The sequence below is a fragment of the Pelmatolapia mariae genome, linkage group LG10_11 (assembly GCF_036321145.2).
Source record: "Pelmatolapia mariae isolate MD_Pm_ZW linkage group LG10_11, Pm_UMD_F_2, whole genome shotgun sequence".
Classification (NCBI taxonomy): Eukaryota; Metazoa; Chordata; class Actinopteri; order Cichliformes; family Cichlidae; genus Pelmatolapia; species Pelmatolapia mariae.
In genome coordinates this window covers 22,393,032-22,411,206 of record NC_086236.1, presented here as the reverse complement: position 1 = coordinate 22,411,206, position 18,175 = coordinate 22,393,032, and the positions used below count along the sequence as shown (strand labels likewise).

The 18,175-nt window shown below is 41.8% G+C and overlaps 3 protein-coding genes across 5 annotated transcripts; all 3 read left to right on the top strand.

The window, feature by feature from the left end:
- The first annotated feature begins 2,848 nt into the window (after positions 1 to 2,848).
- dpagt1 (dolichyl-phosphate (UDP-N-acetylglucosamine) N-acetylglucosaminephosphotransferase 1 (GlcNAc-1-P transferase)) lies at positions 2,849 to 7,350 on the top strand. Its single transcript, XM_063485292.1, has 9 exons — positions 2,849 to 3,335; positions 3,446 to 3,566; positions 3,651 to 3,864; positions 3,965 to 4,111; positions 4,203 to 4,287; positions 4,404 to 4,592; positions 4,689 to 4,776; positions 6,119 to 6,274; positions 6,366 to 7,350. The coding sequence occupies exons 1-9, from the start codon at positions 3,181 to 3,183 to the stop codon at positions 6,429 to 6,431; spliced, it is 1,221 nt and encodes a 406-aa protein (XP_063341362.1). The 5' UTR covers positions 2,849 to 3,180; the 3' UTR covers positions 6,432 to 7,350.
- A 679-nt stretch (positions 7,351 to 8,029) lies between these two features.
- hinfp (histone H4 transcription factor) lies at positions 8,030 to 12,881 on the top strand. Its single transcript, XM_063488169.1, has 9 exons — positions 8,030 to 8,450; positions 8,813 to 9,039; positions 10,126 to 10,237; positions 10,376 to 10,528; positions 10,615 to 10,692; positions 11,369 to 11,489; positions 11,589 to 11,727; positions 11,811 to 11,935; positions 12,007 to 12,881. The coding sequence occupies exons 1-9, from the start codon at positions 8,294 to 8,296 to the stop codon at positions 12,371 to 12,373; spliced, it is 1,479 nt and encodes a 492-aa protein (XP_063344239.1). The 5' UTR covers positions 8,030 to 8,293; the 3' UTR covers positions 12,374 to 12,881.
- Positions 12,882 to 14,076: 1,195 nt separating this feature from the next.
- si:ch211-117m20.4 (sushi, von Willebrand factor type A, EGF and pentraxin domain-containing protein 1) lies at positions 14,077 to 15,718 on the top strand. Of its 3 annotated transcripts, none has more exons than XM_063486492.1 (5): positions 14,077 to 14,366; positions 14,499 to 14,663; positions 14,765 to 14,932; positions 15,022 to 15,222; positions 15,400 to 15,718. In XM_063486492.1, the coding sequence occupies exons 1-5, from the start codon at positions 14,195 to 14,197 to the stop codon at positions 15,402 to 15,404; spliced, it is 711 nt and encodes a 236-aa protein (XP_063342562.1). In that variant the 5' UTR covers positions 14,077 to 14,194; the 3' UTR covers positions 15,405 to 15,718. The 3 variants fall into 3 exon arrangements, with proteins under 3 accessions (XP_063342562.1, XP_063342561.1, XP_063342560.1); XM_063486491.1 differs by having other exon boundaries at positions 14,079 to 14,360; positions 15,391 to 15,718; XM_063486490.1 differs by having other exon boundaries at positions 14,079 to 14,366; positions 15,391 to 15,718.
- Positions 15,719 to 18,175: the final 2,457 nt, after the last annotated feature.

The following is an 18,175-nucleotide window of genomic DNA, read 5'->3' as shown; positions in this document are numbered from 1 at the left end:
GCACTAAATCACTGTCATTTTTTACTTTCCACAATTAGTTAATACAACAAAACACACCTTTCAAATTTTTATCTAGTGTTTGTTTTTGGAGACCAGGAATATAAATGTGCCTGTCGCTTTAAAAGACAGCCTTTGTTCTTTAAATGTGCTATAGGCAATAAATAAAATAGATGTGACAGTCAACACAAAAAATGCTCAGGCATTTTTCATAGTGCATGTTTGCTTTTTGTGACTTTCATCAGCTAAATACAAAATCAGGTTCTGTGTTTCTAAATAATCAGTTACCAAGTCATTGAAGGGCAAAATGTCTTTGTGTTTACTGTATGCTGTTCTCGCATGGCGAAGACTCATATGCACCATAGGTCAGTCTACGTCCCTACCCTTACCTATGGCCTCTGGTGAACCTTTTCCACTCCAGTGGCCTTGCCACCAGGAAGTTGTTTAACTGCCTCAGTTACCTTGCCCCGTTGATGGACGAGTCGTCCCGCTCGTACCCAGACTCTGCTTCCTCTACTGAAGAAGTGTCAGTGGGATTAAGGAGTTCCTCAAGTATTTCTTCCACCACCAAATAATATTCTCAGTTGAAGTCAAGCGCTCCACCCGCACTATACACGGTGCAGCTAGAGCACCACTTTTCCCTTCTGAGTCGCCTGACGGTTTGCTAGAATCTCTTCGAGGCAGTCCAAAAGTCTTTTTCCATGGCCTCTCTGAACTCCCCCCAAACCCGGGTTTTTGTTTCAGCCAATTCGCATTCTGCCTGGCCTGTCGGTACTTATCAGCTGCCTCTGAAGTCCCACAGGCTAACCAAGCCAGGTTAGCCTGTGGGACCTTCTTAGGCCTGATGGTTCCCTTCACCTCCAGTGTCCACCATCTGGTTCAGGGGTTACCACCACGACAAGCACCAACCACCTTGCGGCCAGAGCTCAGTGCACGACTTTCACCAATGGAGGTGCTGAACATGATCCATTCAGACTCAATGTCCCCAGTCTCCCTCGGGACGTTGTCAAAGCTCTCCTGGGACCTCTGCCGGGTGTTGGCAGCTCACCCACACTATATGTTTTGGCGCCCCAGGTCTGTCCAGCATCCTCCCCCGCCACCTGATGCAACTCATAACCAGGTGGTGATCAGTTGCCAACTCACACCTCCTTTCACCTGAGTGTCCAGAACATATGACTGCAGATCTGATAACACAATTACAAAATTCATCATTGACCTGCGGTTTAGGGTGTCCTGGTGCCATGTGCACTTATGGACAACTTTATGTTCAAACATGGTGTTTGTTAAGTCCAGTAACAGAACAGGGCTTCAGATCTGGCAGGCTGTTACATCCAATTATGCCTCGCCAGGTCTCACTGTCATTGCCCACATGAGCGTTGTCTCCCACTAAGAGAACGGCGTGCCCAGGTGGAGCATTCTCAAGCGCCTCACCCATGTACTCCAAGAAAGCTGGGTACTCTAAACTGTCATTCGGTACAAAAGCGCAGATGACAGTCAGGACCTGTTCCCTGATCTGAAGGTGCAGTGAACAAACACTTTCATCCACCAGGGAAAAGCTCCAATATACAGGCAGCAAGCCAAGTGGATACTAATAATGACTATGTGTTGTTTCTATATATACTTCACTACTAAAGACATTTTGTATTGTGTCGAATCTCATCTGAATCTCACAGTTCATCAGAACAGTTTTTAGCTCTTTTACATTCAGAGCTACAGATCTCTCACTTCCCTTAATGCTACTGTATCTCAATGGCTTTGGTGCAGTTCTCACATCAGGAAAGTCATTCTCACACCTCTTAATACAGTTTTCAAATCAGTAACAAATTTACCCAACTCACATTACTCCTTTCTCATTGTTTTTGCACACACTGCTATGTCTACACATACTTCACTGCTAAAGATATTTTTACTGTGTTGATGCACTTCTCACTTGAATCTCACAACTCATCAAAACAGTTTGTACTGTTTTCTGGCTCTCTCATTTTCCTTAATACTGTTCAGCATTGCAGTGGTATTTTTACTGTAATCAGATCACTTAAAACATTTTTCAAATTGTAACACTAATTAACCCTTCAGAACTGCTTTAATTCTTCATGATGCAGGTTTAACAAGGTGCTGGAAACATTTCTCTGAGATTTTGCTTCATATTGAAATAATAGCACCACATAGTTGCTGCAGGTTTGTCATTCGCTCATCCAGATTTCCCTTAAAATGTCCTTTACTGGACTGAAATCCAGACTGTGAAGACCAGCCCATCTGGTACCAACAATCAATTTCCATCACCTTTCTTCCACTATGTATTGATTTTATATATAAAATAAATTTTCAGTATTGATTAAAGATATAATATGATGAGATAAGTCCCTCACTTGGGAAGGTTTTACTATTGTAATATCAAAATGAATAGAAAAGAAATAAATATATGCAACATAACCTATAGCCTACAACAATATTACTAAACAGCAACAGAAGAAAAATGTACATTATACAAAAGAGAGGAAGAGAGAAAGCATTTGTTTTGTCAACAGGTGGCAGAACTTTATCATATAAATGACGTATGTGCGAAAAAATATGTACCGAAGAAGAAGATTTCACTTCCGCGTCAATACAGATGTCGGAAGTCAACGTTAGTATTTTTTGTAGTAATGTAGTGCAAACAATAAAAGTATACAGAAATCTCTCAAAAACGTATCAAATTTTTAGAAATTCTGTAAATAATGCAAAGATTGAAACTTACACACCATAGCTATTTTATTCTATCGAGAGCTCCCTTTAGCGTTAAAAACGGGTTCGAGAAATAGACGTCATGGGCCAATAACATTATTTTGAAAACCCCAATCGGAAGTCCAATCTTGTTGTAAGTTGTGTGACTTAACGGTTAAACTAATGTCAGACGTGGAGTTTAGACAGCCAGGCAATGCAGAGCTAATAAAATTACAAGTCGTAATGACAGATGGTATGGATTACCACTGTGACTCGAGGACTTACAGACTTGTGGATTTTTTTTTGACCGTGGAATTACAGAGACGCGTTTTGTTCTGAAAAGATGGCTTGATATGTTTCTCGTACCTCGGTGATCACAGTCAGAGCCAGTCCGTCGACCGCCCGCAGGGAAGCGGCGTCACAATAGCTACAAACGCGATTTTGATCTGACCTAAACCGATTCGCCAAAAGCCCGAAATAATGTCCCCCATACCCGTCCTTCCGCTGGTCATCAACTGCTTCATGTCTGTGCTCGGCTGCTTGGCCACACTGAAACTCATTCCGGCTTTCAAAGATCATTTCATATCAGCCAGATTGTACGGAGTGGATCTAAACAAAACCTCCAAAAAGGAAGTGTGAGTCGTCTCCCTGTCTGTCATTTTAGCTACACGGCTTTCAGCTTAATGACATATGCAGTAAAATATGATAATCAATTGTTTTCCTTTTCACTCCCCTTTCTTTACAGTCCAGAGTCTCAAGGAGTCATCAGTGGGACTGTCTTCCTCATCATCCTTTTCTGCTTCATCCCAGTGCCTTTCCTCAGCTGCTTTGTTGGAGATCAGTGCATGGGCTTCCCACATGATGAGGTGAGTACACTGATGTGCAGTGACCCCGTGTTTCTCTCCAGTCTGAACCTCACGTCTGACCTTTGTGTGCGTTGTTTTTGCCAGTTTGTACAGCTCATCGGTGCACTTCTGGCCATCTGTTGCATGATCTTCCTTGGCTTTGCCGATGATGTGCTGAACCTCCGGTGGAGACACAAGCTCTTGCTTCCCACCATGGCTTCCTTGCCACTGCTCATGGTCTATTTTACCAACTTTGGCAACACTGTCATAGTGGTGCCCAAGCCCTTCAGAGCACTGCTCGGACTACACTTGGATTTGGGTGAGTTGTGTGGTTGTTTGCAAATCCATCCGCTGTTCTTTGTCTGGATTCACTGCTTTGAAGTCTTCCTTTAAATGGTGTTTCGTCGTTTCTTCTGCAGGCATCCTGTACTATGTCTACATGGGAATGCTTGCTGTATTCTGCACAAACGCCATCAACATCCTAGCAGGCATCAACGGGATCGAATCAGGCCAAGCTCTGTTTATCTCGGGCTCCATCATCATATTTAACCTGCTGGAGCTCAGCGGTATGTGTTTTAGTTTCCCGTCACACGTGTGCAGAAGCTGGACATATTTTTGTGTAACATGTGGTTCTTTGTGCTTTCTTCTTATTATTAGGAGATTACCGCGATGACCACGTTTTCTCCCTCTACTTCATGATACCGTTCTTCTTCACCACATTAGCGCTTTTGTACCACAACTGGTAAGATAAGTCTACCGAACCTGGGAATGTTAACATATATTTTCTGCAATCTAAAACAAAGAGCTATATGTGCAAGTCCCCCTCTAGCGTGGTGATTGTAATCTGTTTTGTCACAGGTACCCTTCATCTGTGTTTGTGGGAGATACTTTCTGCTACTTTGCTGGGATGACCTTTGCTGTAGTCGGCATCCTGGGACACTTCAGCAAAACAATGCTGCTGTTCTTCATTCCTCAAGTGGTTAACTTTGTCTACTCCGTACCACAGCTGTTTCACATAATCCCCTGTCCCAGGCACCGGCTCCCGAGGTGACTGATTATGAACATCATTTATATACGATTATACCCTGTTGTCGTGTGTATTGCTCAACTTTTTCTTTCTTCCAATGCTCCTTCTAACTAAAGGTTGAATCCAGAAACTGGCAAGCTGGGGATGAGCTACTCTAAATTCAAAACAAAGGACCTCTCTAAGTTAGGCCACCTCATTTTGACGGTAAAGCTTTTGTTTTGCGTACTCTCTGTTGAGTATACCCATGCTTTAATAGAAATTCTCCTAAACTAAGCTGTAAATCATGTCAGCTGCTGGTCTTGTCCCATCAGCAGTTCACAACTCAAAGAGGAAAGCACCAAATCCAGACTTTTGATAAGATGAAATGAGGAAATCTTTATGAATATAATTTGCTAATTGCTTTGGGCAATGAAGCTGATTGTTTCTGCTCCAATTGCCTCGCGCTGTCAGTGTCCGTTATTAAAACCCAGACGCATTATTTGGTTGTGATGCAGAACTCATTTTCTCATACACTGTATGACAGAGTCCCGTAAAATACTCACTGCACTGACTGCTTCCATAAAAAAAATAACAGGGTAAATAGCAGCCAGGTGCTGCTGATCAAATGCGCTTGATTAGTTGCTCATCATCAAGTGTGAGCGCCTCTATAAAAGCAGACGTGTTGGCAGTTTGCTGGTGTGAAGCATTCAGATGCTTGTTAACAAAAGGCCAATGAGAGAGAGATATAAGCATTAATGGCAGTGAAGCAATTGTTGCTGCCCATCAGTCTGAGATGGGTTATAAAGTCATTTCCAAACAATTGAAGTCCATCATTCTACAGTTACAGTCTTCTCACAAGTTCCAACAGATTCAATCCGTGATCACATAATACAGTTTTCAGAGAAATAAAAAAACAAAACAAAACAGCAATATGGCCAAATATGGCTGTGCATGATACCCCTCCAAGTGTCACGCACGGTAATGGTGAAGTCATTCGGCCAGCCACGAACGCCTCTGTATACCAAAGTGTACTAGAGCCAAATGTGAGGCCACATTTAGCTGTCTGTTCTGTTGCATGACCCAAATGATCCCAAGAACAGCAGCAAATCTAAACTAGAAAAAAAAAGATAAAGCAACAAGCAATAAGAGTGAGCCAGAATTCTTCTCCAATAATGTGACAGACTGATAAAGCCATACAGAAAACAATTAAAAGTAGTTCTACGATGTAATGAATCACAGGGAGCACTTAGTTTTTCACAGCACTGCATACAGGTTGTACTGCACATCGCAGCACACCTAGATCTGGCACACAATAATTGTGCCCATGGGACAGGTTACATGCAACATAAAAAAATAACAATGAACCGTATGTATCAACCTGAAAATCAGATTAATTAATTCAATACATTAATTTGCTTAATTTAAAAAATTGGAGAAGTTGATAATAACTCACAAGTTTGGATATCATGTATGAACGCGCGCACACACACACAGCTGAGGCAGACCACTAGCATGCGTCGGGCTGTGTTTACTGGCTGATAACAATAATACCTTTAATCCTCAACAGGTGGCAGAGTTATTAAAGCTGCTCGAGGTGCGCAGAGGCCATGAGGGGGATGGTGATTTTATTGAGTGCAACAACATGACCTTAATAAACCTGGTACTGAAAGTACTCGGACCCGTCCACGAGAGAACTCTCACAGTCATCATGCTCATCATACAGGTATAACAGCGCACCTGCAGTATCCACATATGCCTGAATATTGTCAGCCATAAAATGTTTGACTCGCCTCTCATTTCTGCGTCTCACTCAGGTGATGGGCAGCGCAGTGGCTTTTGGGATCCGTTATCATCTCGTCCGTCTCTTCTATGATGTTTAGATTACCGGGACTGAGGACAGAGTGCTGACTGAGGAAAATAGGATACTGCTGTGGAACTATTTTACAGGCTCACTGTTCATTTGCCTTTTAATAGTTTCCACTACCTCACTGACATTTTTCATATTCTGACTCTTTCTGCAGTAAAGACCCAGAGCAAGAGTTAAAGCTTTATTTAACTTCACCACAACATTTTCATATATATGTACAAGCAGAACGGCTAATGGTTTGATGCCAACAGTAGCACTCTCTTGGGATTCAGTCATTACAGTCAGGGAAATGTAACTGGGTCTTAATCACCCCACATGTTCACCCTGAAAGTATATTTTTATACTTGGTTTTTAAAAAGAAAGTCTGTCAAGTGTGGTCAAGTTTTGATCTTCAGTGTAGCAGACATCGCTGACTTGCAAACGTAGAAATCCTCTAAAAACTGGTCAAATATTCACATATTCACATACTGCTTGAATCTGCTGCTGAGGGAAAATGTGCCTACTTAAGCTTTATGCAGTATGGGTGGGAATATTAAACTCATTTAGTGCTTCTTGGTTGTTTCTTTTCCCTCTGAACAAAAGTCACAACAACAAAATGATTGTTGTGAAGAACAGCAGTGAAATATCAAAGGAGTGTAGTCATCAATAAAGTGTGAGGAGATGATTAAATAGAGGTCATGAAGTCACATGACGATGTCCTGATTGCGGAAAAAGCACATCCCGATTAAAGAGAACTGATCGTCTTTGCTTTTCTTTCATCAAATACATAGCCGTGTTGTTTAGGACTGAGCATCATCCCAACGGTTTCAGAAAGAACATCAATGTGAAGTCAACTGGCACTGGACTTTTTTTTTATTTAGGAATGTAACTACAAGTGCAAAACTGTTTACTGAGATTGAAGGCACGGATTATCAAATAAAAACTGGAAAAATGATGATGTAAGATTGTGTTGTATTAATACTTGGGAGAAAGTGTGCTAAATTAAAGTGCTTCCATTATAGTTCAGAAATGCCAAAGATATAAAGCAACACCGCTCCCCCTAATATTTGGGACAAAGTCACAGTTTTTGTGGTTTTACCTCTCTCATGCTGGATTGTAACACAAGCAATCAATATACAATTGAAGTGCAGACATTTTACCAAAAATTTAGCATTACCTGTTTACCCATTGTATGCAAATAGCTGAAAGGGAGGACATGCAGAGGGTTGGTGAGACAGAAGAGAGTGTTAGGGTTAGATTGAGGCAGGTGATCCGCTGTGGCGACCCCTAACGGGAACAGGTTGTGGGTTGTTTGACATGGAAGACCCAAAGAGTCACTCACCTCAAAACAGAACATTTTGTGCTTTATTAATGAATTGTGCAATGAAATGTGCGCTAGTAAAATCTTTTACCAAATACTTTTTCATAATCTTTAGTTAGACATCACTAAACTTATGATTAAAGCACAAAATACTTTGATTTTGATGTGTGGAATTCTTCTGGTCTTCCATAATTGTAAGTGTGTAGTAAGGTGATATTTTTGCCTTTAAAATGTACACAGTGTTTTGAGTAGGAACTATTTAACTAAACTTTGTTTCAATGGGACCGTCGGTGTTGTTGCACAGCCCGCGTTTGTGGACGGACTCCAAAAAATAACAAGTCCGATGAATACGAGCTCTCTTTTAACGCTGTCGTGAAGCTTATAACAATTTATTCTTTTTTATTCGTTTAGCTTATTAAACAGTTCTCTGCTGGTGTTTCCGCAGCACTGTGGAGACTGTTTAATGTAAGCTAGCAGCTTAGTTGCTGGGCGGTTCAGGTGATGGTCAAGCAGTGTTTGCGACTTCGGTCCTGGAGTGAAACGTCTGACATTTAGTCCAGTTGTGACTCGGAGAGATGCCTCCTAACAAGCGAATGCAGAAGAAAGCACTCAAGCTGGAGTGTGAGTGGGGTTCATGCCAGGAATCATTTAATCGGATGGAAAACTTTTGCAAGCATGTGGAGGGTCATCTAAGTGCTTTGGAAGAGGAGGAGGAGGAAGAAGAAACAGAGGGTGAGGTGAAACGCAGCTTCGTGTACGTGTGGCACGTCCATAGCTGAGGTGTTTGTTTTGGAGATGTAGCGTGAGGAGCTGGACACGAACGTGTTTTAATGATTTGGTTCAATGGGCCTGAACCAATATGGCCTCACTTACTGCGCGTCTAGACCACCACTAGAAATGACGAGAGCTTTTACCCATCAGCTGCTTATTTATAACATTTGGCCACTAGATATTGAATTGGATTAATTTACTTAACTTTGCTGACATCCAAAGTCCTGAAGATAAACAAGGCATTCAAATCAATAAGTCATACTGATCCTTTGCCCAAAATGATGATTCCTCCTAATCTAGTCTCGTTTGCTTTTTGTGCAAAGGGGAGAGAAGCTGTCTGTGGAGAGACTGTGGTTTCTGCTCCGTGGAGGGATCTGAAGAGTTTCGGCGACACGTGTTTTTTCACTGTTATCACACTAAACTAAAGCAGCTGGGTCAGCAGGTTCTCAGTGCCCATCCAGAAATCGGCAACTGCTCCATCGCCTACCACAATCGCAACATCATCCCTGAAATCCCAGATAATTTTGTCTGCCTTTGGGAGGAATGTGAAGTAAGTTTGCTGTGTCTGCTGCTGCTGGTGAAAGACGAGAGTTTTTACACTCTATGAAAAGCCGCCTGTCCAGTCTATTTTTGGAGGAATGACAGCAGCTTTCCATTCTGTAGTTACAATCCCAGTTCTAAAGAAGTGGGAAGGCTGTGTGAATTGTAAATAAAAACAGAATGCAATGATTTGCAAATCTCATAAACCCATATTTTATTCATTGCAGAACATAGAAAAAATACCAAATATTTAAACTGAGAAAATGTAATACTGAATTAGATGGCAGGAACACATCTCAAAAGGTCGGTATAAGGCCATGTTTACCACTGTGTAGTTTCTCCCCTTCTTCAAGTAACGGCCAGTAAACGTGTGGAAACTGAAACCAGCTGCTGTCTTGTCTGATGGATGATTCTAAGTGCTCTGGGTCTCTTTGTCTTATGTTTTTGGCTCATGATGCCTTGGATGTTTTCAGCTTATGAAAGGTCTGGACTACAGGCAGGCCAGTTCAGCACCCGGACTCTTCTACTACACAACTATGCTGTTGAATAGCTGCAGTATGTGCTTTAGCATTGTTTTACTGAAATATGCAAGGCCTTCCCTGCATGGGAGATTATTTTGCTTTAAAACTTGTATCTACCTTTGAGTATTGATGGAGCTTTCCCAAATCTTTTGCTGCCAGTTCTATAGACACTAATGCTACTTCATAACGTGAGAGGTCTAGGGTTTTGAACTGAAGCCTGAAAACAAGCTGGCTAGTCTCCACTGTTCACTCCAGAGAACATGACATCCATGTTTTCCAAAAAGAACTGCAAATTTTAATTCGTCTGACATCAGAAAAGGTCTCCGCTTTGCTTCACTCGATTATAAATGAGGTTTGGCCCAGAGAAGACGGCAGTGTTTTGGATTATGTTCATAAATGGCTTTTTCTTTGCATGACAAAGCTTTAACCTGCTTTTGTGGATGGCACTGTGAACTGTGTGATCTCTGTTAGTGTTCCTAAACCCAGTATTTCTGAGTTTTTAAATGATCTGTGTAGTAGAGTTAAACTAATAATACATGTGGCTCTGTAACTCTCTTAACGCACATCTGTTAAAGCAACCACCGTATGAAAACCCTGAGTGGTTTTATCGCCATGTGGAAATGCACAGCCTGTGCATAGAGATACCTACAGGAGACTGTGAAATCCCGATACGCTGTGGATGGAAAGGTACGCTTACAGTGTTTTTGGGGGTTTTTTTTTCAACTGTAAATGTTAGTTAAGTGAAGATTGTACAGCTGTACATTTTCAGTGTCGAGCTGAGGATTTCAGATTTTTGAATCCAGGTTTTGTGCCTGTCATCTTCAGACTGTGAAGCAACTGCTAAAGGCCGTCCTAAGCTGCGAGAGCACCTGCGCAGCCACACTCAGGAAAAGGTGGTGGCATGTCCCGGCTGTGGGGGGATGTATGCCAACAATACAAAGCTATTTGACCACATCATACGACAGAGCGCCATGGAAGGTAGATTCTGTCAGATTTATGAAATGAAGCTTAGCAATGTTAAAAAAAACCTTTAATAATCTAATAATCTGTGTCGTGTCACATAGGTCAGAGGTTCCAGTGCTCACACTGCTCCAAACGTTTTGCAACAGAAAGACTTCTGAGAGACCACATGAGGACCCACGGTCAGTTATGGCTTCAATATGCTTTTTATTTTATTTTATTTTTTAATTTAATTGAGCTGTGACTCAGTCGTGTTGTTGCCTATCCAGTGCCCACCTGAAACATTTTTTAGATCATCCAGTTGAAGGACGGCTTGAGCTTATACCATGATGAGGTGTACATCTATACACAATTCACAAAAATTGATACTCCTGGAGTATGAAGCAAATCTGTTCCATACTCTAGGAGGTGAAACTTTCACACATTGTTCAACTACCAGGTCTTCACTCAGATTGTGTTTAAGGTCACAACTGTCGTTCTCAGCTCGTTTAAATTCTCTTTAGTTTAACCAGTGCTGCTAACCAATGACAAGAAAACCTAAGGCTTTATTTCTGCATGTCACACATTACAATAACCCGGGAATTGTGATGGACTGTGAGCCAGATGAGTTAATCACCATCTTTCTGGATCTTTTCTGCTTCATAGTGAGAGCATCCAGTTTTAAAATGAAGCATTTCACAACTATTTCTTGGCTTGACGCAACCTAAAATAAAAATAGTCCTTCACAGTGTCTATTTTTGATCTGCTGAGCATGTGATGCACTTTGTTGTGAGTGAGTGAAGAAATCCTGTTGCCAGCAAACAACTCTGTAGTCTTAATATAGACAAATTTAATTTCCCCACTGCTTTATTGGGACAGTGAGCCACTACAAATGCCCATTATGTGACATGACGTGCCCATCGCCCTCTTCACTGCGCAACCATATCAAGTTCCGCCACAGCAACGAGAAGCCATACAGCTGTGACTACTGCGAGTACAGGTACCCAAACCCCTGAAACTTCACCAATTTAAGTCAGGATTAAGTTGTTAAACAGACAATGACATTTTCTCCCTCCCTTTTTTTTTAAAAAACTCACAGCTGTAAGAATCTGGTCGACTTGCGCAAACATCTGGACACCCACAGCAGTGAGTCAGCCTTCCACTGTGACGTCCCTGGCTGTGGCTTTACATCTCGAGCCGCTTGCACCATGAAGATTCACCACAAAAGAGAGCACGAGGTGATGTTTGAAGTGTTTGTTTAAACTTGCGTTCAAGTAGGGATTTTTCTTCATTGATGATTGTGTTTTATTTCCTTAACCAGGGGAGTTTTGTAGCTCGCTACAAGTGCCATGTGTGCGGCCAGTGTTTCACCAGGGGCAACAACCTAACTGTCCATCTGCACAAAAAGCACCAATTTAAGTGGCCGTCCGGACACCCCAGGTTCAGGTGAGTGTTGCAGTGAAGCAGCTGCAGTAATAGCTATTGCAATGCTTGAAGTCTTTATTCGCTCTTGACAGGTACAAGGAACACGAGGATGGTTTCTTGCGTCTGCAGCTGATTCGCTACGAGAGCGTGGAGCTGACCGAGCAGTTGATGCGAGAAAGACAAAACAGGCAAGCGGAGGAGGACGGCGGCAGTGAGCCGACGGAAGGTCAGGAGCTGCAGGAAGGAGCAGCTCCTGCAGAGGTGCAGGTGGAATTGAAAGGGGTGCTGCTGGAAGAGCAGAGGATCGACGAGCCAGGCTCGACTGTCGGCGCTGAGGAAGGCGGACAGGAAGAGGGCATGCTGTATGTCCTCACTGGAGGATTGTCACAGGCAGGAGAGGAGTCGGTAATGCTGCAGCTCCAGGATGCTGCTCAGCAACAGGAGATGGAGGTGCTTTGACTTGATGCACATCCTGAGCAGGCACAAAGTACACAGTCACACTCTTCTTGGAATTCACGAACTTCTACAAAAACCTGGCTTGGATTTGAACAGAAAGCGAACTGCTTTACTTAAATTATAACATCTGAATTAAGGAACACGTACTGTTATGATTCATGTTGAATATAAGCCTATATTAGGCAAGTAAACTGTTTTTTATGTGTTTATTTGCTAATGTGTAGCATCTTAATTTTAAACTGTTTTCAGTTAGAAGATGTTCGTGTCTCGTGCTGTAAAATCTGTCGAGACAGTTGAAGGCTAATGTTGCACTGCCTGCTGGGTTCTCAATCAATCAAATTCAGAGATACATCAGCTGAAACCTTTTAAAGGTTAAGAACATGAGTCACGGGACGTCGTGTTGTCATTAATATTCACCAGAATCTGTGGATTAAAGCTAAGAGGGCTCACCTTATAATCTTGCAGAGTGTGTACCTTTCCCAGTTAAACTTGAATAAACAAGTGAAACCTTTTTGTCTATTTTTTATGTTTTGTAATTTTTTATTTTTTTTTAGAGTGAACTGTTTTCTTTTTTTGTTAGATACATTCATCATCTGTTTTAGCTCCCCCCTCAACTGAGCTGTAAATCTAAATGTTGTCTCTGTAGTATTGTTGCCATCCACATTCACCACCCACATCATTAGTTACACCTTGTTGGTACCAGGTTGGACCCCCTTCTGCCTGCACAGCTGCCTTAATTATTTGTCGCTTAGATTCCACAAGGTGCTCGAAACATCTCTCTGAGATTTTGACATGATAGCATCACACAGTCATCGCACATTCGTGATGTGAATCTCCCGTCCTACCACATCTCAAAAGAGTTATATTGGATTGAGATCTGGTGACTTAAGGGCATGTTCAAGAAACCAATTTGAGATGACTTAAGCTTTGTGACATGATGCATTACAATGGAAATCCAGGCTCATCAGACCAGGTGTTGCTTTTTCAGTCTTTTGTTATTCAATTTTGGTGAGCCTTTGAAAATTTTAGCTTCCTTTTCTTGTTCTTAGGAGACAGGAGTGGCACTCAGGGTGTGGTCTTCTGCTGCTGCAGCCCATCCGCTTCAAGGATGATCATGTTGTGCATTCAGAGATGCTCTTTTGCATACTTTGGTTATAATGCTGAGTTACTGTTAAGTTACTGTTCCCTTCCTTATAAACTCAAAGCGTTTTGGACATTTCTATCTGACCTTTGGCATCAATTAAATTTTCAGCCAGAGAAATACTGTTCTCTGGATGTTTTCTCTTTCAAACCATTTTCTGTAAACTCTAGAAAGGGTTAAACTCATATGAGCCCCTCTGGCACCAACAACCATGCTATGCTCAAAGTCACTTAAATCATCTTTCTTTCCTTCGTTTGAACTTCAGCAGGTTGTTTTCAAGCAACAAGGCCAACATTAGGTTTGTTTTCTGCTTTTCTCATACAAGAAAGACAAAAAAAACCCAGAAAACAATTACAATTTTTCATGCTGACCGAAACAAAGTTCTTCTATATTTCTCTCAATATATTCTATATAATTATAAGTTTTTTCATCCCTCTTCTGCTTCAAACTTCTAAAAACCTTTCATCTGGTGTCAAAATCGTGACACAGCTTTGCCCAAGTGGAGTCCCAGGATGATAAACAGTGCACAGCATTAGCTGTTTGTAGAAGATTAGGCAGCACACAGAGCTTAGTTGAAGCGTTACTTAAACTCTCTCTCGCTGCTTTCTCTTCCTCCAGTGAGTGAACTCAGTTCTCCTGGGACTGATGCTAATGGCTTCATAGTCTAGTGATGGCGTAGTATAATGCTTCTAGGTGGTTCCTGGGTGCACCTAAAACATTTTTCTTTAGATAAACTACTTCATCGGGAGATGGGAACTGTGAGATTTTACATACTGCTGCTCCTGTTGTTGTTTGGGTCCATCCACAGAGGGATATCTCAGTTTCCTGAGTGGAATGGAGAGCTGGAAGGTAGTGGTAAGATCTCCTTTTCTGACACTGTAATGCTATTCTTCACTAACTTTCTGGTTCCTAAGTCATGGCATATATGAATGTTTGTCCAATCCTTGCGTATTAAGAAGCCAATGATTTAGTATTTTTCTTCTTCAGGTGAGATAGAATTGATTTCCCAGCCGAATTTCATAGATGACACATACTGGTCTGGGTCAGCCCCGCTTTGTTTAGGAGGTTGTAAAGCGCGGCACCGGGAGCTGAGGAGAGATCGCTGTGGAGACTCTAGCTGCTGCTGGCTTGGCTACAAATCCTTGTGCAGAGGTAAGACTCAGAATCAGAGCGAAGAAACAAAAGGTCACTGTTGTTTAAAATACCTTCATCTTGTGCTTTATATTTCCTGCATTTCGTTTTCTCTGTGTCAGTGAACTGTGGAAGGCCAGGTGTGGACTACAATGGAGTAGTGTATGGTAATGACTGGTGGGTGGGATCTGTGGTGAGATACACCTGCCGCTCAGGATTCAGGCTTATTGGAAACTCTACCAGATCATGTCAGCCTAATGGCCTCTGGACTCCAAAACCTATCTGCCTACGTGAGTCCACACAAACCGCAACAAAACAACAACAACAATAGGTTTTCTGACCCAGTATCAACATTTACGCTTTTTGACCTGCCTTTTAGGAATGTGTAAGCAGGGGCAGATTGAAATCAGCGAGAGTGAACTGAGTGGGACATGCAACTCCACCTGCATGGGTAAGAGCTACTTCGGCCCACCCAAACGAGGCTGCACTCAGATAGACAACTGCAGGAAGAAGGAGACCGGCTGGAAACGGTTCTTTGCACAATGTGTCCCTTGCATTTGTGACTGCGCTTTCTCGTGTGGTGAGTGGCTTCCACCTCCACATTGTCAGGACAAATGCAAAGCAGAATGAGCATGCTGCGGTGCTGTCTGTTTACAAATACATTTGAAAATTGCTCTACACATGAATTTGCCATCCTTCTTTCAGGAATGATATCTGCTTTGTTTTTTTTGGTTTTGTTTTTTTCAAGTGTCTGCAGGCTAAAACACAGAGAACGCATGCTTACAGTGCAACAAGGCTGCAGACAAAGAGGAGACACAAGACCGGCTGTAGACCAAAGAGTCACGCTGCATTTCTGCTGCTTCATCCAATTTTAAGAACAAATCTGGGTGTTTAAGGACAATAATTTAATCTCTCTGGCACACACTCCAACCCTGGCTGCCTGCTTTCTGTATGTAAAGGATTACATGGCAAGAACAAATCCTTCTGGCACGCCAGTGTTAAGTCACTCTTTAGGATGCAAAGCGGCGAGAGGGTCAGAAAACAAAAGGGAGGACAAATTTAGTGAGAGGTTTAGATTTGATTCAAGTTCAGCAATTATTTGAAATAGAAAGCGACTTTGGCTGATTTTAAACCCCATTTTTGGGCTTTTCAACATCATTTCCTGTCCATATATATATATATATATATATATATCACTTACTATATTTAGCTTGGATGTCTGCAAACACGTGCGCATGTTTACTTTCCTCAGATAAGGAAGGGAATCAGAGAAACAAGGAAAGAGGGAAGTGAAGCCAGAGATTGGCATCTTGCCTCTCCTCTCAGCCCATCTGTCGTGGAAGGAGCTGAGACCTTAATCTTGTTATAAGATGTTTGTTCAGGGGTCAGAGTTAACAGAGGGAGTGATGTAGAACTTATCTATTAACAGCATTTATACTTTAGGTGTCATGCTGTGTGTACTTTTATTTTTAAGTTATTTATTGAGAAATGTGTATCACAAGCCAATTGTATGAATGTGAAATTAATTAAAAGCTACTCATGTCTTTGAAATCAAAGGTTTAACATTTAAAGCGTAACTCAGATCATTTCTTAGCCACGCAGACCTGAAGCAGAGCTTTACAGATGGCACTAATAATATTCTGATTGGATTATATTATCAGTCATCCCCCGTGTCCATCATCCCATCGCTCCTCACAAAACAACTACTGAGCATTAGGCTTCCAGGCAGGCCTGTGACACTTGATATAGTTCTAAATTTAAAAATGGTAAGAAGTAGTGTGGAGAAAGCAAGTCACTAATCAAAGATTTTCAAAAGATATATGACAAAATATTTAATAAGTTTTGACCTCTGCTCCCATTTAATGGCTTATATGTTTTATATATTTTAAAATCACATTAAAATACTTCAGATTTTTTTTCCTCTGTCTTTTTTTTTTACTCAACTAAAATGGATTTCATTTTGAAAACGAAAAACCGACTCAAAATGTGTTTTTTTTTCTTTCACTGCCTTTAATAAACGACATTACAGGTTAAACCACTAGATGTCGCTGTTTTGTCACAACATGCATCACCAGTGTGAGATTTAGGACTGATTCCCTTCCACATGTGATCCTGAGGAGTTACTGCTCAGCATGCATCACTGTTGAGGACTCCAGGTGGTGTACCTCAAGACGATGTGCTCATCCGCTTTGGGCATGTAGCAGCCGATCCCTGTAGGACGTTTAGATGACAAACACTGATATTTACACACATACAGCCTGACAGAGCATTATAACAGAAACAGCAGCTAATAGAAATAACAATGGGCGTAGCATCCTTTCTCTAAAAGAAAAAAAAAGTTGCTTTAATAGATAAATCACTATTAATGTGTAGTACCACTGCCTTCTCCTTCTATAAAAGATAAACACGCACAAATGTTTTCATAGCAGATAATTTTACAATAGCTGTAGGAGGCAGTAATTGAAAAAGACAACCCAATCTCCTGTCTCATTATGGCTCATTAAGTCATCCTCAGATATGTTGAAGTGAAGCTCTGGGGATGACACTCACCCACATCCAGTCTGTTGAATTCTCCAGAGCTTTCAGACAGGATCTCCCAGTATGTCTTCTCATCCTTATTTCCAGCCACTCCATTCACACTCTCCAAGAACAGGCCAAAGTTTGGGTCCTCCTTCACTGTGAACCTGGCAACACAAACAGTCAGGGCTTTAAGAGCAGAAATGGGTCACCCTCAGCTTAAATATGTAAGAGAATCAGCCGGGGCTCCTTTTTAGCAATAAAGCATGATAGACAGTTATATTAAAGGGGATGTCATGGGTGGACTTACTTAAAGTCGTGCTGTGCATCGTGCAGTCTCCTCAGAGCTCCCAGCAGCACACCTCCCTTTACCACACTGCTGGAGTAGGACTTGAGAGGCTCGTTAGACTGCTCGTTCTCCACAGACAGTTTGATAGAGAGGGATCCTGATCGTGCACGCAAAGCAATTCACATGTGATACAATTTATGATGCACTTCTACAAAAGATCAAAGCTTCTGTAAAATGTACCTTCATCTGTGTCTGTAAGAGCGCCACGTGTCAGCAGGAGGAAAAAGCCCACAGAGAGCAGAGCTGATGTCCTTAGTGCCATGTCGAGCGATCTTCTTTCTCAGATGTGTGTCTAACACCACATCACCTCACTACTTATAGCGTGCCTAACCCACATTCGTAAGCAAACTCCAGTCCCAGAAAGTCACGGGGCACTCTCAGATACCTTTGTTGAGGTTAAACATTCACATTCACATCCTGAAACTTAAAACTAACACAGAGGTGCTTTTATGTGACAATCAATGATGGTTAATGTGTGCTTTATAAATACAGAAACACTGTTATCTCGGAGGTTACACTAGATGATTCATGATCTGTCCTGTGGCTATGGGTTTTTCTTTCAGATGGCAGGGTGGGAGAATTAATTGTTTCCCTAAAGACAAATATTATGTTACGCAAACACGTTTTTCTTTCTTTTTTTTATCTTGACAGTAGAATAATAAATGTA